Genomic DNA, 24,069 nt, shown 5'->3' on the forward strand with positions numbered 1-24,069 from the left:
GAGATCATTCTGCCTGTCTAATGCAATCGACGGCGCAGAGGTCAACGTCGTTTAGGGTGCCGATGACGCCTTTGAAGTATCCGACGAAGATGTCACTTGTGGCATCGAGTAGAGAGGCGTGGTTAAACGAGTTTATAATAAACAAAGGTGCGTCTTATATCGAGTTTTCCGCTCTTCTAAAATATATATGGCTTGACTTAGATTCAAATTTTACCCCTCGACGATTCGAATATAGGAATAGACCTATATTCGAAGTAATATGGCAGTATAACTCGCCTATTTATTACGTCAAAAACTTGGTCGTTTAAAAAGCTTTACATTTTTGTTTACTATGGTTTAGTATAAAGCGTAAATATATTCTAATAGACGTTGCTGATAGCTAGTTCACCAATCACGTGCCGACAGCAATAAAATATACCAACCACCACACGCGACATTGAATACTATCATTGATTCATCATTATATGGAATGGACTAACTATAAATTGTCTCGCAATACACAGTAATTATGACAGGTGATTGCGTTGTCGTAATTATTCGCAATCATTTCTTGTTGTTTTTTGTTCCCCTAGAACTACAAAGAAATTGCGGAATGTCCTAAAACGCCTTATCCAATCGCAAGAGGCTTTGCACGTACCAGTGAGATTGGACGAAAAGCAGTTTCCTAGGAGATGGTGCAACGTAGAAGCTTATGTTTGCGCCGTTCGCCAAATAAAGCTTCTCCCATAAGTGTTGACAAGATTCTTATCTCCTCAGGAAATTTTATTGCTAACCGATCTGGGCATGAAAAACCGCTGCCGGTTTTCCTCACCATCGGACAAAAAAAAAAAAAAAGACCTGAAAATAATGGTAGCGTAGGCTGTAGACACTGCGAAGGGACTTATCAGTCTCGCTCTCACTAAGGTTTGACCAGGAGGCATGCTGACTTTTGCGCAGCTGAGGTGTAGTTGTACGCAAAGAAATAAGTGAGAGCCTTGAGCATGCGCAGTCGTGTCAACGCTCCGAATCCACACGCGTTAACGTGGTCTTCAGCTCCGATGGCGGCAGCAGCGATGTAAAACTTCGCAGCTGGGGCGGTGCTCTTCGCTTCACACAACTGCAAAAATATGAAAGGGTTGTCACTCAGATTACCTATAACAGTCCAAAATATAACAGTTAAAAGGCCAATGTGGTCATTAATATTGTAAAAGTACGGGAAAACCGCCATTGAGTAGGAAGTCAGAACTGCCTGTATTTGCGAAATGAAAGGCACACAGGATCGCATTCACTGCGCTGTAGATTAGTAACAAGTCACGGCCCGGTTTTGTGTGGACGAAAGTGGTGTTAAGCCAATGCAATTATCCTAATCATTGCATCTGACATTGTTTTACGTAATGTTGCCATAATGTTACAGTGTCAGCAGTACATAAGGAGGTATTCAGTATCATCATGTATTTGAGAACATAGCTCACCGAATTAATATTTTACTTGATAGACGGTTGAGTCGTGTCGAGCTGCAGTGAAGTTCACTGAACACAAGCTTCAGGTAGCTAATGAGATTGCATGGTCGTTGAGGTGCACAGCACGTTGCCATTAGTCCTTGTTTTTCTTTGAGCCATATGAGGCAAACGTGTATTTCAAACCTCCATACCGAAAACTCATTGTTGTGCTCAATGAGTCAGCGCCAAAGTATCTTGTAAGAGCAAGCGGCTTCTTGCAGTATTTTCACCGGTATTGTGGCACAGAAAAATACCAGGCAAGGCGGAATTAACATTGGTCAGGCGCACATCTTCATTTCCAGAGATAAAAAAGCTGTTACCGGGTGTCCCAGTTAACTTGGACCAAGATTTGAAAAAGAAAGCCCTAGAGACATCGTATCGACTGCATAGTAACGGCTCTCGTTTGCACTTACAGTCAGTATTTCTTAATCACGAAGTAATAATTAATACCTGCTTTTAATTAGTGAACTTTTTAATATTGGTTGAATCGCAAACATGTCAAATACAGAGTTGGAGGGCACCTTAGATAACTTTCGCATCAAGCATTATTTCGTGGGGAAGTGTGCCCTGTTGTTTTTCGAAGAGAAAGACAAATCCCGCGAAATACGCGAAATAATAAATAGATGGGCGCTCACGAGACGCTACTCAAGAGCCTCCAAGCAACCTTCGAAAGATATGCGGCTCCATTCGTATAAGGCTTCGTCATGTAGGACGGATCGAAAGGTTTTGCGACATAACTAGCATGGTGCGATAAACGTCTTCATCTGCGGACGAAAAAATTTTTTCCTCCAATATGAGGCGCTCGGGATAGCTTTACCTTCTGCGTATCATGAAACGAAGAAACAAAAGAAATTCAACCAATTTTAGAAAAATTAGTGCACAAAAGAGCACGAGAAAAGAAGGCAGTTCTCGGAAGAACAGAAGAGAGCTACTCAGGAGTTTATTTCAATAAGAAATAGACCAAACGCACGTAAGATGTCTCAGCCGCCCATAAATAAACGTCCAAAGGCGCAACTGGTTTAGCCATTTATCCTTTCTGTGTCGAACTCCAAAAAAGAGGCAAAACAAAACAGTTTTTTACCTATTGCTATCCTTGTCGCAAGCTTTTTTTTTTATCCAAGAATATGGTGGCATTATGATCAGTTTGTATCAATTTGTGCTCGTTTTATTTCCACTTGCCGCGTCAACGCTTAGCTGGGCATCGTACGAAGCCTTCCGCACACAAGTTTTTGCACACGATGCCCTGCGAGCCTTTTGCGTAGCATGGTGGGCATATTTTCAAACTCGGACCAGTTTCTTTTCCATGTTGCAGAAGGAGGGGGAATCTGCAGTGCGCGACAGGCGAGGGAGCTCAAGGGTTGGTTGAAGGAAAGTCCTTGCCACCACGTGCTTCGATCCAGGTGCTTCGCAGACTGCCAAACACCGCGTTTGGCCAAATCTTAGAGACGTGAAAAGGAGACTCATGGCAACAAATAAATCCTGCGTTGAAACTGTTTCTTTTTCAATTTTATCCTTGTTAAAGAAAAATAACGAAAAAAAATCCCAAAATTTTCAACGTTGAATTGAACATCTTACATCTCTACTCAGAAGCACAGACTGTCGGTTATCTTCTTTATTGCAGTAGGCCATTAAGAGATAGACCACAAATGAAACGGAAGAAAAATCCGAGGATTTTTATGAATTTGAGGAACAAGTCACCATCCGGCCTCGCTCCAGCGTTGTCATTTCCGTCGGAAGTGAAACAATGCGAAACCATCAAAGCGCACTTGAATGCCGCTCAGCGGCCTTTCGCGTTTTGCCCGGTGAGCAATGTTTTGGAGTTTTGAAACGCACTAGTTGTGGAAATAAATTGGTGCGGGTTATCTTTTTGTATAGTTTCCACATTAGCATGTTGGCTGCAGACCGGAATAGTTTGGACGATATTGATGGGAAATCAGGGGCGCCGCATGCCACCGACGTCTTGCACGATGTGAGACCTAGGAAGCAGGAGCAGCCACGAAGGCCGGCAGGTCTGCGCAGTAGCTAAGCCCAGTGTGGGTGAGAGGGAGAAAGCGGGGCCACAGAGAGACGGCGGCACCCGCACGCGCGCGTCGCTCGAGTACCTCGCCGATAACAACCAATGATAAAAAAATGAGGTACAGCGCGAAATACATAGACTGCGAGAGACGACATACACTGCGCTCACTTCCAACAATATTTTATTGCGTTGCCACATCGTGTGTAATTATAGAAAAGGGGCATACGTCGAAAAGGGGTGTTCCGACAACAAGTCATAGTGCTATGAAACAAATTACTAGCTGACTGAAATATCATGAATTACCAACTAGACCAAATAACCGCCCCAGAGAACAACCCATCTCGCTCTGCCGCGTAGCGTCACCGTGACGTCGAGGCGCGCTGGAGACGTCCGTGGGTGCGATTCCCTTTCCCCCGCACGCCGCAACACCTGGCGCGCTATAGCTGAAGGTGTTCCGAATCGCCCGCTTTGCAGAGTCGAGGCGGGCTCGTAACGTGGAGTCGCAGCTAAGCGGAAATTTTTCGCCGCTTCACTGCTGCAGACGCCGGCTTTCTGCTCAAACAGTAATTTGATGCTTTCGCATAAAAAAAAAAAATTATAATTTATCCGGTCTTGTGTCAGATTGCCTCTGCACCTGTTTCAGGAATTATTGTTCTCACAACGTCTGACAGATTGACAAATGGCACGCTTGTTTCATTGCCGCAAAGATTCATGTTGAAACAGTTGATACTCCTAGAACGCCAGACGCACTTAGGCACCCTGATGTAAATAATAATTACGCGCCTATTATTTTTACATTATAGCGCACTACATTTCGGCCCTGTATGAAGTGACGCAGTATAGTCTCCTACGCTAACAGAAATGTTGCTGCCGCAATGCGTTGTTGCAAGCCGATGTCCTGAAGAAGGGACATATTTTGAGAGAAGACATGGGGAGCAGTACATCACGTCGTCGAACCTTGAGACGAAGCGACAAAAATACGAGCAAAGGCCTAAGAGACTCCTCAAATCCCGCACTTACTTGGGTGCTTCGTAGGAGCTGACTGCATCTATCTTTCGTGGATTTGGCCTCATACGGGTTTTGTCGACCAGATGCCCAAGTAGTAACGTCTCGGTTTAACCGAACCACCAGTTCTTGAAATTCAGTATCAAGCCCGCTTTTTCTATACAATACAGAGCACGACGGAGGCGTCTGGCACGGCCACTCAAAAGTGCTGCCGTAAATCACCACATCGTCGAGGGAGCACAATCAAATTTTTCATTTAGGTTCTCGGAGGATAGTGTCCATAAATCGTTCGACTGTTGCTGGCGCGTTACAAAGGCTGTACCGCATATCATTAAATTCATCAAGGCCGGATGATGTCACGAAGGCCGTTCTCTCCTTATCGTCTCGATGCATGGGTGTCTGCCAATACCCTGATCGCAAATCCAGTGATGAAAATAGACTGCGGAATATAGGCAATCGGTGATATTATCAATGCTATGGAGCGGACACACATTCTTTTTGGTGACTGCGTTTGGTTTCCTGTTTTAAAGAAAGCACCACCACGATCCATATTTTTTTTACTGAGGTTTACGGTGTTGCCCAGGGACTACAGGACTCTTGCATTCAAAATTTTTCCGTACCATGTCTTTCACCTGTTCAGCGATTAAAGACCTATTTGTCGAATAAACCCGGTAAGACTGTTGCCAAATGGGATGTGCATATCCGATGTCAATTCGTTGGTGGCGAGCACGAGAACGCGGGAGTGAGGCCTGCTTGTCATCTTGCGTCTAATCGAAAACAGAAAAATGTGCCGGCTAAACGTTTGCGAGAGCGTGGCCCTCATGTGAGGGCAGCGACTACTTAATTCTCTGTAGGACCTGCTCTTCAGAAATACTTCGGTTGGAATAGCTAGTAGCAGAGTGCCCCTCGCTTTGAACTGTAATGGAGCTGTACATGTTTTCGTCAAATTCAGCGAGCTCCATATAGCGCGTGTGAACAGCAGGGACGGAATAACAGTTGAAATCCCACAAATTGGAGGTGTCATTCACTAATGTACGCAGATTGCGTGCCACAAGCACATCTTTCTTCGCGCCGCTTGACGAAAATGGATGGAATTGCGATTTAAAAGATAAGAGGTCGGTAGCAGCGACAATGACAGGGACACGTGACAGCGGTCAAGTCGATAGCAGCAGTTTGTTAGAAACACAAAATAGTCTTTCTCTGGCAATGATGCGTCGGCAAGGGTGGAGGGAAGCGCGATATTTAATATAATTTCGTCTGTGCCACAGTTACCGGAAGCACCACCAACCTCAATAAAGTGAATACGAAGCATCACATCATGAGTGCACCACGGCAGTACCAGAAATTGTTTTAAAGCCTCCTCTCATAACACACTTGCAAAACGAACACCAAGAAGAATAAGACAGCGTCCACTAACACCACAAAACTTCACACTATTTTTCCATGCAAACATAATTTTCCGACTCAGCCTTCCTTTGAAATCCCTCTTGACGGAAACGATGGCACTAGTACCCACTAATGAGGTTACAGGCATACTATCAATTAACACACACACTTTGTTCTTCATCTACACAATAGGCAGAGGAGTATTTCGCAGAGACGCAGATTGTCCGGCAACCTTGCCTCCATCGGCATCGCCTGCAAGTTTCCCACGGTGGTGGTGGTGAACGGCGCTGGTGACTGGTAACCGTAACACAGGCGACGCGCGACCGACATTGTGCAGTGCGGGGTCAACCATTGGACGCTGAGAATAATAAACGCGATCTTCCGAATCCTGATTCGTAGTGGCAGCTTTACGAATTCGTTGATTGTATGTCATGTCGTCGGGCAAGGAACGACGACGTTGTCGCAGCCGAACAACCTGACAGTCTGCAGCGCCTGGCATGGCAGAAAATGAGGATACAGCAGATGCATGCTCTTGAGCTTGGAAGGAAGCACAACAAAGCTGTTCGACATCCGCCCCTTTGGTATGTGGTTCAAGTTCTTCGCAGACAATTTGCCTTACAGTTACCGCAAGGTCACAATGAAAACTTTAGTCGTGAAGACTTGCGACCGTTGCAAAATACGCCAACCTCCCTAACATTGTCGTTATACGCCGCAACTTGAAGGTCACGAATGGCAATGCATGATGAGGTTGGAGACCGAGGCGAGACTCTCCCTTCCAAATAAGTAATGGTACACATCCTCGGCAATGCCATCGAGAAGGTGCCCAACTTTGTACTCTTCGGACATTCGAGGATTGACCATTTCACATTGCTTCAGGATCGCTTCTATGTATCGAGTAAAGGTCTCACCTGGGACTTCAGCACCCTAAAGCAACGTATGCTCAGACCGCTTCCTTTTCGTCATAGAATCTCCAAACACTCTTTGAGGTCAGTAACGATGCTGTACCACGTCGTGAATGTATCATCATGGTTCTTGAAGAACACTAGCGCACTGACTGCAAGGAAGAGGATGAAATTGTCTAGCTGAGGCGCAGAGTTCCAGCCGCTGTACTTCGTCAGACGCTTCAGTCATCCCTCCACGTACTCGCATAGTTTTCCACGCGCCGGTTGTGCCTGCCGGAGCAGCGAGAGATGGCTGTGGGTCACCGCTGTGGGACATAGCGATCTCCAGTGGTGTCAGAGGCTGTCGATGGACTTCGGCGTGGAACTTGTTGGAGCAGCACCGTCGTCTTGGTTGACGTACCCGGCGCCTCCAGCTCAAACGGTAATCGTTGCGTTTGATGCTTGTTTATTTACAGGACGAGGCTGAAGCTCAGGTTAAAATGGCGTCAATGGGCAGCACAAGGTAACCTCTTCCCCATCTCTCCTGCCTCATGTCATTGCAATATCTTTACTGAGAAAAGGGAACGTTCGGAATGTTAGCGAAAAAATGAATTCTGTTATAAAGGGGCAGCAAGACATTACGCGAATCTTGCTAATTTTAATGAAAATGTCGTCGCTTGTTTCGGTAGTGCGGCGACGCGAACGTAAACAGCCTTAATTCACAGGACATGTGCTGTTGCGCAAACAAAAAGTTTTTATTGATTTAACAATTTAGAACTAGAGAAAGTGGCAAAAGCAACACAAAGTAAGAATGATCCAATTAGAAATCCGTGCCAGGATAGTGAGTATGGTGTAGTTGCATACTACACAAAACTTGGCCAAATCTAAAGCTTGCACGTAGAAATCTCTAACCTATTGTATTGCGTTGGCGGACTCATTGATGCCTACTATCTTGGAAGAAATAGGCGTGCAAAGATCTGTGGTTGGCGCATCAACAAGCCTCGAGAAGTTCGTCAGACTTTGGTCAAATCTTTACTTCGTAGCCCCGACTAAGCCACGCATTTTCACGTATGCGGTTAAATCACAACGCCAAATCACTAGCAAGGTGAGCCATAAAACCTACCATACCAACAGATGCGAAGACCGATGCTTCTGGCCATGAACGGTCTATAAAAGCGTCATTCGACACTATAAAAGTTTAACCATAAATGTCGCATGGTCCGCAACCTTTTAGAGGCGTGTCACTACGTGTGTGTGGTTTTACAGTGAGGCTCTTGTGCCAATTAACACAGCGGTTCGACAATGAAGCTGCATATGACTAGGACTCCGAGATTTCTCCGTTTCCGTAGCTAAAAACTTAACCAATCACACGAAAAGGCACGCGCCGCGTGTGCCTCTGGGTTCCATGGCCCACCACCAGGTGCAGCGGCGGCGTCGCCCATGCGGGAAATAAAACAAAATAACCGAACAGCTCGTCTTTGGTAATAGTGTTCAGCACACGCGATTCGCGTTAAAGATTACGGATGCATAAGCTGCACTTGTGGGGAAGTGGCAACTGTCGCATACGAAGCAGACAGTGACGTCACAACACTTTCATATGTAAAAAAAGATGAGCCCGCGTACGACGCGGTTTCATTTATGTTGTGATAGCGCTGTGAAAACGCCACTCAGAACTCCCGAAGTGCAGTGAACATGAGCGGAGACAGGAAGAGCAATGCCGATATGCGCAGTGTCCTCGTGGTCAAGCTAGGCACGGCGCAGCGGTTGCTACCCCAAGCAAGCCACGCACAATTAGGACGACTGAAGAGCAGTGTGATTATGATGAGCGACGAAAGGAACATCAACGTCAATGTGCACAAGGACGTCGTGCTCAGGCTGCGCAGGATTCAGCGCTTCCTGACCAGTGCAAATCACGCATAGTTAGGACGTTTGAAGAACAGCGCGAATATGATGAGCGACGAAAGGAACAGCTACATCAATATACAGATCAGCGTTGTTCTCAGGCTTGAAAGAACTGAATTCAAGGGTACGTCAAATCAGTCTATCGGATCAGGCGATAGCACAGCTTCGCTGTGCAGCCACTTTCACAGCGTGGAATGGAACCAGCCCCCCCCCCCCCCCCCCCTCCACCCCCGCGGTTACCGTGGTGAAGGTCGACGTTCAGCGGCATGTTCGGTATCAATGGCAAATTAAAGAACAAAGGTACAAATCCTTGCTTTGAAATGAAAATACCAATTACATAAACTAATGTATTGCATTTGCATCATTCTATTTGTAGAGCGGACGCCACGGCTGCTGCCGATTGTGGCTTTGATTGCCACCGTCGACGGGCCCCGACCACTTCAAATGGATACAATTGCACAAGCGTAAACCAGCCGGGCGTTAGGCTTCCTCCAATAATGATACGCTTGGGAAAGGAGCGTGCGCGCGCAGTTACCGTCGAAACCCTCGTGAGCGCAACAAAAAACAGATTTGGGCCGCTCTTATGGCGACGATTCCCCATATGGCACTCGAAACGCGCCTATTGAGGTGGGTACGGCCTTGGGGTTGGGGACAAACAGCACCTCACCATCGTTGAGATCCTTCGATGGCTCAGCACCAGGCAGGGAGCGCGCTTATACCTATTTTACAGGTAGGTGCTCGTCGACAGTACTTGCTTCCCGCAGCCGCGGCGGATTCTCTTCAACAAGGCCGTCTGTGGTTGGACAAGAGGCTTCCACAGACAATTCGGGAAATCTCTTATGCCTCCCTGTCGAGATTGATGCCCCCAGGAGAAGCGGAGCACCAGACCAGGGCACGTCTGTACGTATTTGAAACCACCGGTGGCTTTTCGGCGGCACTGGGATTTAAACTCAATGTAAGAGGCGGATGCTCTACAGCTAGACCACCACTGTGGTTGTTTAGGCGTTTTTTTCTGTTTTACGTTACGTTTATACAGTTCAGGCAGCTATTGTTGACGGCATGTTTGTTGCACCGCAGGCAGGGAGGGCGCCCTCAGTAAAAAATGTCAGCCAACTGAACCCTATCACTTGAGAATTCGTTTATATAGATTCCCTGTCATTGATCGATCAGTTGCTGAGATTACCATAGATTTGCAAAATTTTTTTTTTGGCTGGCGTTTCTGCCTTGATAATTGTTTACCTATTTTTATAATATTGCTTTTGCCACTTTGTGTTGTACTTCACCGTTTACCCAGGCATTACTTATGAGATCAACACATGCCCTGCCGGGGTACCAAATACAACTATGAACGAACTGCAGCGCAATGACGCATCTATTGAAATTTGCATCGCCCAACGAGCCGCAACATACACCTGTACCCGACCAACCGTACGGAATTTCCTGGAATGTACAAAATGCTGGAAGCATCGTCATTATTCAAGAATAAAAATACTCCATATTTACTGAGAAATAGCCGATATCGAGGTCGGAAGCTCACTTCACAGCGGAAATACAAAATTGATGCTGTTTGCAATGAGTAAAAAAAAACGTTTTGCTGAATGGGGCAGTATATTATTCCTCATTATCTTCATAAAGAAGACTAAATGTCAATTTTGAGACAGCGGTCACTTTTGTTGTTATGTTTTATAAGCCCTTGGGAGGAGCAAATCCAATGGTAGTATATCGTCGCTGCGGTATACTTTCATTACAAAAAACAGGGTAGCTTTAGAATTTTCAAACTGCACATTTCTTTGTAAAGGATGCTATAACGGCGTGCTAGTCAATGTTTTACCTACCCTAGGTTTCGTTAACGCGCTGCCTAAGCACGGTACGCGAGCACTTCTCTGTATCATCAATGTCGAAATGCGACAACTGCCGCCGGCTATTGATTCCAAGAACTCGCGGTCAAAAGGCGAACCACGTAGCCAACGACCAGAACTAGAAGTTGATACTGCACTTCCCCAAGGGCGACAAATGCTCACGGAGTTCAGGTCCATAGTGCAGGTCTAAAATTAAATGAGCGCACATATGTGCTGCTTTCACATTAGAACATGACTTGCCTTTGACCGAAGTGTTTCAGCTGTGTCGAAGGTGACGAGAAAGCCGAACTGCTTATCGTACCCCACCATCGCCTGGAACGTCTGGTCGATCTTGAATGTCTTGTTGTACCCATGGTTACGACAGGCCTGTCAAAAACCGAAACAGAACTTTCAGTGCAGTTAAATGTTGACCAGTGACCGGAACGTACCGGTTCGCCTGTCATATCGCACGTGCATCAAGGTTTTTATTCTGTGCCTGATGTCACGCTCCGCCGTCTGGCGCCTACAGGTGGTAACCAAGACGTTCGTTGATAACTTGATTTGGCGTCGGCGCCGGTTGCGCGATGTTAATGCATTTGACAGATATACACGTGAAAAGATGTAATTCTCCGAAGTCGACGCTTCTGTCAATTAGCGCAATATAACGCCCTAGCTCATTTATGTACACTTGTACCGCCAGACTCGACTGAAACTACCTATCCTCAACTTAGCTAAATACGGCGCACGCTGCCAACTTCAGAAAGTGAGGCTTCTTTGAAAGCATTGCGCGCTACGTAGCATCCCTAAGACATATGTAGCAAGTTTCTAGCGTCACTGGAAGAAATTATGTTGCCGATAAATTCCATCCTTTGCAGGAGAAAACATGAGGAAAGAGAACAGTCCGGTTTACTTTCATAGAGTGGACGCATTAATAATACTATGATTGTGCCCCCATTCAGAGTGCGAAGCCAGAGTATATTTAATGATCGTGGAAAAGTGATTCTGACACGCAGTGACTTGGCGCTGCAAGTTATTTTTTAATATCGTATAAAAAATTTTGAGTTTTAGGCTTCACCTTCCATTTAACTTCACTTGGGTAGGCTTTTGGACAAGGTAGCATATGGAACCGAGAACCAGACACGGCTCGACAAAATAAACGCGGACATACGTGGGTGTGCAGGCCATTTCATGTCTGTCTGCAGCTTTCGTTACTTTATGCACTGTATTGTTGTTATACATATACGTCTGCGCGATCTCCATTTGCCAGTTTGTCCATTTCTGGTCAGTCAGAAAGGCCACAGGTATAGGCTTCGGGTTAATCGAACCATCTGTGTATTTATGGCACTGAACATTGCTAGACATGAGTAGTTTGTTGAAGGCAAGGTAATATTTTAGCGATAACTCAATAGGCCATGTTTTGTAACCAACGGTTCAATGACAGCTTTGGTTTGTTGCAATGCCTGGATCCAGTAAATAGCATGTGCTTGCGCTCTGAGCCTGTGATCTAACTTGAAAAATTGTTGCCTCTGAGACTGCATAATAAATGTATGACAACCACTCCGCGGCAATGATAACTCATCCGAATACGCACAAACATTCATTATTCCACATTGACATCATTTCAGTACAGACTGCAGCAGGTTATAATATAAGTATGATAACATGGACTCGATTACCAACTGCCTGTTCTTATTATTAACTGTAGAGTAATATATACCATTCAGAGGAACAAAGCAGAGACTGGAAACAGTAACGTCTACTTTCGCTGCACCAGTATATCAATCACTGCCTTCGTTTCCAGGGCCAAGTTTAAGGAGATCCCCAGGCGTTCCAAATTAATTTTGTATTGTCTAAAGAAAACCTTGCCTAGATAATAAGAAAGGCAGATCAGAACAAATACAGAGTACCGCACAAAACAACGAAGGTCTGGATCTTATAATAAGAATATACAAAAAGTAGACGTGGACAGATTCACACACTACTGCAAGTAAAACGTTAAGCCTAAGTATAGCAAAAACGCGATCGTCTATGTTTTTGTATACGATGACAATATAGAAATGCCTCAAACAGTGCATCTATAGCATGCACTAAATTGAGATATATAAAGCACGATGTTACGGTTAACGATATGTGAAAAGAGAGCAAAGCAGCAGTGATTGGGATTGGATTGGGATGTTTCGTTGTAACGAATAAACAATTTTACGTGGAAATGAAATTGCACGTATAGTTCAAATGTCTCAAGTTGGAGCATCAGAGTTTTAGCCTGCGTTGCTAACGGACACGGCGGCGGGCTTCAAACGTCCCTTGAATCGCTAGAGTAACGCAGTGGGCTGACTGCTCCAGTTGTTGGCTCCCAATCTCACGTAGAGAAACTTCCTACGTTTAAGGCTAAACTACGACGTTGACATACTCACCCATATAATGTCTGATGTCTGCTTCGTGAACCCAAGAGGTAATTCATTTGCGCACGGCTTGCCAAGCTGGTAATTCCCGGGCCCGTTGGGGTCGTAGTCTCGGTCCTTTGGCTTATACCAACGACCTTGCATGCCAACGGACACGCCAAACGAAGTAGTTGGTGGCCACGCCGCGGGGTTCACCGTCAAGCTGCTCATGACTTCGGCCTAAGTATTCGAAATAGCAAAGGCAAATGAACATCTCCTAGGCTAATGGTTTAAAAGATCGAGATGTTTAGCCAAAAAACGTACTGGCACGTTGCAACTTCCATATTCGTTGTTTGGACACTCGCATAAAGCAGCGCGTCGATCTTGCAAGAGTATAAATATAAGCTGGTGTCATGTATACATAGTCAATGGCGTACGGAGGCGCACGTAATCGCACCGTATGGTGTTCACGGAGCTAATTTATAAGCAGGTGTTCGAGCTGAACTTCAGTGTCTTCATATTCGAGAGGCAAATGAATGAACTCGCTATAATATTTATTGCACACATTAGTGAATGTGTAAAGAAGTTTCTCTCCATAATGCCGTCTTAAAATGGGGATATCGATCCCTTGTCTACTCACCCCAGTAGCGAGTGAAGAAGACGAAGCCTTTCAAGACGAAAAGTTCTGCCATTGGGAAATTTGTTCGCGCGACACAGATCAGTGAGCGGACGCCCTTTGCCTGAACAGAGAACCTCCAGGCAACCCTGTCCTAACAGGAATCCTTTCTTGTGTCGAATAGGGAGCAAGCACATCTGCATCCTAGTGTCGACAGAACCTCAAAAATATTATGAGGTCTTACGCGCCGAAACCACACTCTAACTATAAGGCATGCCACTCTTCACCTTGCACCTAAACCTAAGTACACAGGTGTTTTCGCATTTAGCCCCCATGGAAATGCGGCCGCCATGCCCGCGATTCAATCCCGCCACCTCGTGCTCAGCAGCCCAACGCCATAGCCACTGAGCCACCACGGCGCGTCCATACACCTTCAGTAGCGGGCACAAGACGCTTCAGGAACCCACTGCAGCACAGTCTCCAAACACTGATTTTTTTTTTTTAGAAAGACAAGCGACTGCGTGTTGTCTCCCGCCATCGTTTGGGCATCGAGACTTTCTGATCCTTCAGAGAGCGATTGTGAATGGCTCTCTTTTGCGCCCTTTAAGGAGCACTGCTCATGGTTTGAGGAAGGGAAGGGCACAAAGCGGTAAGAAGAGTGCCAAGGTCAAGCTCGCCACAGCAGCCTTGGCTTTGAGCGGTATCTAGGTGGCGCATTTATGCAAATAGTTTTTCTCGGCAAGAAATTATTGTTCCCTTAAAACAACAGAGCTCTTTGCAAGCATCGTGGGAGAACGGACGCGTGTCCATTACCCTTATAGCATCTATCAGGATCAAACGTATTACCATGCTTCCGTCTCTCTTGTGGCCCTACGAAATTACCACTGGTGACCTGGTTGCATGAGGGCTTATAATTCGGAAGTGACTCTGTCCAGTACCTGAGGAGGGAGTCATAAGGTCGAATTCGGCCGTGATGTGGTCTTTCAGCCCGAGGTCCCGTGCCTAGAAAAGCCAGTCCTTGTCGGCCAGGCTGCTTAACTTTGGACAACGGACTAAGATACCCACGGCTGCCGACTCCACTAGTCGGTAAGCGAATGACTTTGAAACGCAGGTTGCCGATTCATAGCAAGTTCGCATGAAGGCGACACGTGTGGGAAGAAATGTCGAAGGGGGGGGGGGGGGGGGCGCCGCTCTACTTAAGCGATGGGGGAGGAGAGGCACCGGGGGAGGGGAGGTATGGTCGGCATTGTGCTTCGACAGCGACGCGCTGTCACGCGGGATTTAACTTGAAATTGATCGGCTTTGGGGGCATCGTCTAGGTGGGCCGCCGGCTCGTAGCTTTGCGTGTGCTGTGTTTTTGCCACTCAGCTAGCGTTGAAGCGATAGACAGCACGAAGGTCACTTTGCTTGCTGCGGCTGCCGCACTTCCTCCCGCAAGCGTTTTGAATGCGAGTGCCCGCGGTCACCGAATGGGATTTGTTCATGGTTGCCTGTGAATGCTCACACCATGCTTAATAATTTAGTTAGTAAGCGAATGTTTGCAAGTGTGCGAGGCCAATAAAACTACGGTCCTTACTTTTTGCAGCTAAATACAAAATTTGGCTAACATAAGAATATGATGATGATGGCGAGATGTACAATTTTGTTCACTTTAAAGCTAAGTAATTTTGCAAGGTGTTTATACTTATTTGTTACAGTTCTCACCACTAATTGTCATGGAAATTTTATATATATGCAGTAAATGACTCCTCTTGTGTTGGAGCCCACTGCGAGTAGACAGCGTTATTCTCCGCAGATTTAAAACTCAATAGTGACTCCACTTTTCCGCTACGCTAATCAAGGCCTACATCGGTGTCCTAGAGCCATCCCCAGAGCATTGCCTATGGTATTGCACTCACATCCAACATAAGGTGCAGTCAGCGCTCTCCACCACTCGCGCTCACACCCAGCCATGATTATAGACGGTCTGGCTCACTCCACCACTCCATGAAACTAACGCGTCTCTAATGTGCTTATACAGCACATTAGAGACGCGTTTCGTCAAGCAGATTTTCAAATGTGTTTTCTTAAAACGCACTTGACTAGGGTAAGGACTGGTAGCTGACTGGCCAAAGGAGAGCGCAGGACGTTAGCGTAAAAATTAATTTTCTTTGGAGTACAGCTCCTAGGCGCACGCTACTGCGTTGAGCGTCGACGTCCTTCGGCGTAACCGAGCGAACAAGCACCGCGAAAGATAAAAGACAGAACGCGGTGCGGAGGGGGGCCTGAAAGACGGCGAGAGCGAAGAGAGCGCGAAGAGGAAAGCGGAGGAGTACACTATGGCGTAAAGGTGAGGAGGGATGTGCAGTAATGTACGAGACGTGCTCCTTGGCAGCGACCAGGCATGCGGCGAGCGCGTCCAGCGATACCACATATGAAAGAAATGTGGAAACTAACATGGAAGCAGAGCAATGGCGTGGGCTTCGTACGGACAGAGCATGCGCTAGTTCGCCTTCGCCACCGCTGCTACAGATTGCGCTAGTCGCAAGCCAGGCGTTGCCGTGTTCACGCTTTATTTCTGAACAACGAGCTACGCACGTGGTGGAAATGCTTAACCTGCCGCTGCTGCTAAAGTCGCTGCCGGAGCAGAGGTTCAGCACCGCCGCCGAGAGGACACTCGTTCAGAATGAATTTTTTTTTACCATAACACATCGTGAATTCGAAGCAACAGCTGCGCTCAAAATATGCAGTATGGAGTATAGCAATCGTCGGCGAATTTTTACCGCGAAGCTGTAGACCGGGATTTTTCATGTCCGCGGGCGTAGTTTTGCTCAGAAAAACAAATGGCAGCTGGAAGGCAGCTGTGGAAGAAGTTTCAGGGCAGCGGAATTATGTTTTCGTGTAAATTGCAATTGCAATTCGATGCTGTCATGTTTGCAGATTGTGTGTAAGCCGTACGTTACAAATTGTGAGCAGTTTATGCAGGGAAATTTAATTAGTTCGATAATGCACTTGGTGCCAGGGAGAGGACCCACTTGAAATGAGCATGCATGCTGCAGATCCGCCCACCTGCGTGCACACGATGTATCTATCATTGATGCGTGAATGCTTTGCTCGTTGCATCTGTTGAGCAGCGTGTGCTGCGGCCGTAATCAACATTACATCGAACTCTGTTGAAAAGTTCTGGTAACGTTTCACATAGTGACCGGGGGTTGCAGACAAGCGTACGGAGGCCAGTAACAGGCACCGCGGCGTCGAAACGTGAAGCGAACGCCTTGGAATGTGGTTGCGGAAGCTACGGTAATCTCAACAGTGCAACGCTTGGTAGGCCACCGGTGTACAGGTCTACACACGGTGGTAGGCCACCGTGAGTAGACACGTGGGCCGATCCCCAAGATGGTGCAATGTCGGGCCGATCCACGGCGAAGGTGAAGCAGGCGTTAAGCACTCCCCATCCGTGGGGATATCGCCAAGATAGGGCGATGCCGGGCCGACCCACCGCGTAGCTGCAGTTCGTCATTAAGTTGTCCAAAGACACAACTTCGCTCGTCATCCTTCACAGAGATGAAGGGCACTGCGATTTTTTATGTTTAGCAGCCTTATTATAGTGCTATATTGTATCTGGCATACAGGTAAATGCAAGCGAACAGGGGTTTTACCGGATCACTGGAGGTGCAAATGCGAACAACCTGCATATTGCAGCCTAGTGGTAGCTCGAGACTCAGACAAATACAGAGCTGCTTCCGCTGCTTGTTTAAATATTCGGCATTTGCGTAATCGTGCTGCTGCCGAAAATTTATTCGACGAGCAAAGTGAAATACACTTGATTACTGCAATATTAGCTGCGTTAGTGTGGTTGAGCTCTTTGCCATCAAATCGCTCCACCGTGCAGACCGTTCACGTTTGCGTCTCCGCTAAACAGATAAAACGGCCAGTTCGGTGGCGTTCACAGGGTTACCGGACACACTGAAACTCTCTAGTATGCTATGTTCCACGCTTGAATTCTGCATTCTTTGCTGAGCTTCACCAATAGGCCTGAATAAGAGGGTTCCTGCCAAGAGGAGTGAAGGGACCCTGTGCGATGCTCGCTTGGGCAGAGGGGTTGATGGTGCTTTAGTGGCCGCATAGGACCAATCTATAATGAAATGTTCTTGCTGCGAGTTCAATTTGATCTAACATATTCAGTTGCGAGCTATACTGAACTTAGCGCTCAGGCTAAGCCTTCGGCGACGACCCTGGCAGTGGCATTAGTGATGCTGGCAATATAGTAAGAGCACCGAAATCATACCGTGAAGCGCAAACCTCAGCTTACGTGCACCCCACTGACACAGGCGACCCCCTGACCACCTAGAATAGCCGCTTCGTCAGGACGGGCTCTTTATCGTCCGTGATGGTCACCTTTAGACGGAGGCACACGTGGTGGTTAAACGGAAGCAAATCACATCGTACTCCATTGCAAGTAAGCAAAGGCATATTCTGAGAAGCAAAAGTCACTAGCGAATGTACTGAGATTTCCATCTGCTGTTCTTGTGTCAGCCAAACGCGAGAAAGAACCTCTGACCAACGGAACCTGTAGGAAGTTTGTTTCCCACCAATGCAGTGTAATAGTATCTAAAGAAAGAGGTAAACATGATAAAAATATTTGCAAATTGGCGCTGCCCTCAATAAGGGTTAGAGGACCTGCGTAGATTTACACTTTTCAGCCTGGTGCAAGCATTTTGCCGAATATACAGGGAACCGGCTGGCCCCAATTCTACAGCCTACAACAACGGAGTGCCGGCTCGAAAACAGCTTTTTGATAATAATGACTTCTAGTCTGCAGTGTATAAAGAAAATAACGTCTGGTGGGATTTAAGCTAAAGACAACCGAGAATTCACTGCATGTCTGCGCAAAGTTCTTCATATTTGGTTTGGCATTTGTAGGAGGAAATTCTAGCTCCATGTATAGATGATTTGGAGAAATGTCCTGTTGAATTTGAACAAAGTCAACGAAAGATATCCATGCTTGTTGTATCGAAGAAAAAATCTGTTCAATAACTTCCCTGAAATGTGAACAGCTTGTGCGCTATATGGTGTCTGTTACCCCGAATGTCCCTAGTTTGCAAATAATAACGAGCCTCAGTAGTTTGTTCATACGAGTTTGGGCAGGCAGATTCGGGAAGGCAGCCGCAGTTGCCTACGTGAAACAGATTACTTTCTGCAAAGGCATATTAGCAACAGGGTACAGAAATCAAATGACCATGTGGACAAGATACATTTATTCATGGCCTAGAAAGCTCATGTGCCTAACTCATGTTACATCTAATGGGCGTCTCACGGCTTGATTTCACCATCGTGGTACCTCCTTTTTAGTTGTGGGCTCGTCTGTTTCGCAGAAAATGCTAGTGTTCTAATGTGAACAAAAAGACAGCCCTACTGGTGGCGCCCTAAGCCGTCCGGTGCTGCTCAAGCCCGCCGCACTCGTGTATGACTGGGATTCCAGCGCTTGCCTTAATCCCCTGTGATTGCTCTCCCGATATTACGAGCCCATTCTTCTGCGGTCAAAAAGGTTCGAGATCTCTTAGTCTCTCTGCCCGATTCTCTACATGAGAATTCTGGACCGTACGGGTCAAACAGTCGAACACAAGGAGGCCATAGCCACTAAAGGGTGAAGTGCCTGCAAGAAACTGCACATTTGTAGGCCCTGCACCTTATGGTGACCACCTGAATGATTATGATCTATTACTCCGACCTTGGTAGCTCTCTCAAGTACTACTACTCCAGCTCGGATTGACAGATGTACTGCCGAGCAACGGCTCTCTGCATGACGCGTGCGGGTCTGAATAAAACTTCGACTGCGTTACGTATGCCACGACAACTGCGCCATTTTTTCACGCGATCCATGCATGGACGAGTAATGGCTGCTTCCCTCTGCATGACGACACCAAAGTTAAGTGCATGACAGATTTAGAACACATGCTTTGGCGCTGCTTGGCGTTGGCCGATGATGGTTCTCGAGGCGAACAGTGGTGGCAGCAGATGCTACACAGTGAAGCGCTGGCGGACCAACTCAGGGCTGTCCAGAGGGTCCGTGTGACGGCAGAGAGGCTCGGCCTCTCTGTACCGACGTGGGAGCGGCCCGCATCAGTGCCAGACTGATCTCTCAGGACCTAAATAAAGTTCTTCCTACCATACCCATTCCAAAGCTTACATGCTCTACATTTATTCGACGAACTATCACGTGCTATACAGATAATCAAATTGATTATCCAAACAGCCATAATTAGAGTTTATTTTTAAGTCAAAGAAAGATTCAATTGGGTTGCATAAAGGCAATGTAGTAATATATAAATAAAAAAATTGCAGTTCCGCCTAAAAGGCGAGGCACAGATTGCGATAACAAATTAGTAGTTAGCGGAACGAAGTAATGGTAGTAGATTGATCGGCCGTATAAACTTGTACACATTTGATTACTAACTAAATTAACAATGATAGAATGTGTAAGCGGGACTCAACGAGAACGCAGAAAGAAACAGACACAAAGAGACAACGTTGTCTTTATGTCTGCTTATTTCTATGTCCTTGTTCAGTTGTGCTGACACATTCTAGCATGTATTCGAATCACCTTGCCCGTCAACGTGTTTTAACTAAATTAACGAGCACCGTGTCACGCGCGCACAGGTAAACATGAACACACATCGCTCGATGCTGCAGGAACTGTCTGTGAAAACGCTGGAGTTAGGAATCACGGCAACAGCAACGAGCCAATTTACCTTCGTGCATCTGTCGCTTCAACGCCTACGAAACGTAGAAGGCACAGCGCATGCGAAGCTGCAAACATCGCAGATAGCTTTGAAGACGCCACGGCACAGACCGCTTTCAAGACACACGAGCGCCGGCAACGCGTCCCTACGGCGTCCGCCAAAGGCATCTACTACAGCGTCCGCGATTAGCGTGGCCAACGCCGCAGCAGACGCCGCAGTTGTGTCCACTCTGTACTGAGCGATGTGCAAGGAGGACATCGAGGCACCGTAGCAGCCGCCGGAGAAGAACGGCCCTCCTCCCTCGCCTCACCCCTCTGCCTCGCGCGCCACACGAGAGGGCCCGAATCCGAGCCGCGTTCATCGCTCACGCACACGATATTGAACTGCGTTCGCCGGCTCACCCTCACACGCATTACCTCAAACCCAACTTCATGTCGACGGCTATGGCCGACACCAACGTCGACGGCGAAAATCCGCCTGGAATGTCCATATAATTGCTATCGGAATAAAATCTGGTAAGGATAAGGCTACCTTATACATGACAGAATAATTAATAATGTCGGTAGTATATATACTGGAAATGTCATCTCTAAAATTACAGCTGTCGAAGTGGTTGGCGAGATTTGAAATATTGGGTAACCTCAGAATGGGTTGAGACTAAACGAAGTAGAGGACAATTCCTTTGTAATACATCAGGGCGGACAGATATTAAACGCAGAGACTACACCGTCATCAGCAGGTTTCTGGAAGTTAACGGGGCTTGCCACAACGTACACAGCGAATTGCTATGGTGTATACTCAAGCACGGTGGCATAGACGACAATTTGTGGAAATATACGGGAGAGGTAACGGAACAACCGAGTGCAAAACGTGTCTTGCAAGGCCAGAAATGCAGAGTTAGTGAAAATGTAGTATGGGGAAGTGAGAATTCTTTCTGTCTCCAGTGTGTCTCACACTCTGCAAACATCGCAGATTGCTTTGAAGATGATAGCTCCATGTTAGCCCTTCAAGGACAAGACATACAAATACCAAGCAAGAGGATGTTTATTTTCTACCTATATGTATAAAACGCATACAGAATAAGGATAATGAAGAAAAGAAAAATATCTTGTAGAAACGTTTTCAGCAATAGCGGAATAACACCAGACAGGAAACTGAAAGTGCGCTTTACCCCAAGCCACCTAAGGCTTTGTTTTCAATTTGTATAGCCAGCTCTAATCACATGTGAACCACAAATGTACACTTCATTTTCTTTACATCACACGTGTGACACCAGTGCAGCACGATATCTTGCACTGACCTGTATCGTGTGACGCTGCTTTAAAAAGACTTCCTTTTCTTCTTCATCGGCCAGTGTCCTTCTCTAAACCAATAAACGACGCTTGCTGCCTGTCATTCAGTGTTGGCTGAAGACATTTAGCCAGAAACATCGTGATCAATACGTTGTGTGTAGGCAACACTCACCAGTAACGTGTTAAAGGCATGGAAACGCGACTGGCAAGCAGTCAATTTGTTTTTCATCTATCTTTGTTTGTAATTGGCACATGCTCCAACCGAAGGTGCCTGCGAAGATCTGTGCGGACGATATAGTGCTGCTAACGGAAAATGCAAGCCATAAACAGAGCCCTGTGAATACTTGCGTGAATGGGGGGACATATACAGACCTTAACTTTAGTGCACAGAAATGAGAAACTATGGCTATCTTTGAACAGGCGAAAAGCAACTTGGTCTCAATTATAAAGAATATCATGCCCATACTCCAGAAATATAAATGTCTGGGGCTTACAAAAACAAAGGGACGAGTAGCTGAACCACCAACTAACCTAATTTGAGGACGAAGGGGAAGCGTAATACATGAATAATAAAACACTTTGGGGTTACAAATAATATAAGGAGGTGCGAGTAATTTGTAAATGAGTAATAGTAGCACTGCTAGCATTCGCAAACGGAATTCTCTGCTGAACAAAAGACATGCTGCCTAAGTGTGATGTTAACCATAGGCTGGCATTCGGGGGTAACGGTGAAATGCGAAACGAAATAGTCGAGGGGTGAGACGGGATGTACTTCTTTCAAAGCCAGAGATACACCATGCAATGTTACTTTTGAAGAAAAACTCCAGAATTTGGGTGATAAGAAATGGGCGGCTAATCTACATAAATATCTGTATCTCAAAGGCGTGATACGTGGAATAGAAGAAACGCTCAAGCAAATTAGCAGGCAAGTACCGGGCAACGAAATAAATACAAAATTGGTAAGCAAGAGTAATCAAGAGGAAGTGAAGCAAACAGGTACAGTAAACTAGATGCAAAGGATGGCCACAGAAAAGAACATGGATACCTTGAAATAAAGCAAAAAAAATTCAAAAGAAATATGTGTGTGAGAGCTGAAAGTGCCCCATTTTACTTCCTCAGGAAAGAAAAGCACACGATGGCACATATTTGGCACAAAATTAGGCGTGTATAAACTGCAGCATGGTTCTGAAGCTGCTGAGAACATTGAAATGAAGGGACCAAATATTAAGCCAGCAAGACCCGAACAGAATGTACGCCTTCTATAATAAGTGGGTTCCGAAGCGGGTCAGACATGCGGTGAAGACATTGATGAAACCGGAGTCGCTACAAGCATAAGAATCTAAAATATAAAGATAGAGGTTTCAATGGTCACAGATCGGTAAGAGATCATCAAAATTATATAATGCGGCACATGCAACGCGCAATTAAGTCAAGCCATCTATGCGACTACTCCACACGTGTTTTCAAAGGGGAGGCCACTAAACATGAATATTTTGCTTACGTCCACGTGACTCTGCCGTCCAACGACGACAGAGTTTTCCTCTCTCCCCACCACTCTTACATTTCCATATAAAAGTATGAAATGCAAGTTGCTTATTAAAATTAAATTGAAGCTGCAAAGAACTTCGTAAAACTTGGGCGTTTCAATGCAGTTTCAACGCACAATCGTCAATAGCTGCAACCACTGTAATTAGATGACTGATGAAATAACTTACCAGACGGACGCTATAGATACTGTAGATGTCGGGTGGGAGAAGTTGCTTGTTCAGCAAGGTTGGTGAAACCATACGGCAGTCGACGAAATTGTTGTCTCGATACGAGTGGTACCCCACAGCAATAAATATGTCCACTGAAAGATTCCTACGTGAAGAAAGATTGTCAGCTCTTATCATTCTCGTCCGGTGATCGCTATCTTTGAGTAGATAGCCCTGAAGGTTGTCGTAGCGTTATATTATTTTCCACATTGTCCAGATAGCTTTAACAAAATACAGGTCAAGATTATAGAACACGTTTTTTACACGTACTCGTAAAGAACTCTATCCAGCGGCCAGCATGCACACCCGCAGCGTAACCATTTTTTCGCCGTTAGCACTTACTCGTGATAATCACCAATAACTCTGAGTGTAAAAAATAATGCCAGTCAATGGTCAATGCAGTATCTACAGCACTCAAAGGTTAACTCCCCATTCAATTTCGGCAAAATAGCAAAAAAACTGGCGGCACATCAATACCTTGCACAACGCGATAGTGATATTTCCTATAATGGGCGTTTATTTAACGGTAATATGTTTACCGTTTGTAAAAATAATTAAGACTGCTGCATACTTATGCCCATCCATACATGAATCGCGCAACATTATGGGCACATATGCTGACGTGTGAAGTGGAAATCTCGCTGTCATCAACAAAGCCGAATTAAAACATGACACGGTGTATGTTGTTGCAGCCACTGAAACCCAGTTGAAACTGCCTGGCAAATCCACAATTCCTGGTATAGTGGATGAATCTTTGTTGTAATGGCTATCCGAGAAGCGGGCGCCCTTGACATGGT

General features: G+C 46.1%; 1 protein-coding gene across 1 annotated transcript in view; it reads right to left on the minus strand.

Moving 5' to 3' along the window:
* Positions 1-562: 562 nt before the first annotated feature.
* The window catches only part of LOC129386517 (uncharacterized), a 47,759-nt gene continuing 24,252 nt past the window's right edge, over positions 563-24,069 (minus strand). The window contains exons 5-8 of the mRNA XM_072287554.1: positions 23,234-23,378; positions 12,922-13,128; positions 10,769-10,894; positions 563-1,096 (exon numbers count right to left, since the gene is read on the minus strand). Of these exons, the coding sequence (XP_072143655.1) occupies positions 899-1,096; positions 10,769-10,894; positions 12,922-13,128; positions 23,234-23,378 (676 nt within the window). The 3' untranslated portion in view covers positions 563-898. The remainder of the gene's footprint in view (positions 1,097-10,768; positions 10,895-12,921; positions 13,129-23,233; positions 23,379-24,069) is intronic.

The sequence above is a fragment of the Dermacentor andersoni genome, chromosome 4 (genome assembly GCF_023375885.2).
Source record: "Dermacentor andersoni chromosome 4, qqDerAnde1_hic_scaffold, whole genome shotgun sequence".
Taxonomy (NCBI): Eukaryota; Metazoa; Arthropoda; class Arachnida; order Ixodida; family Ixodidae; genus Dermacentor; species Dermacentor andersoni.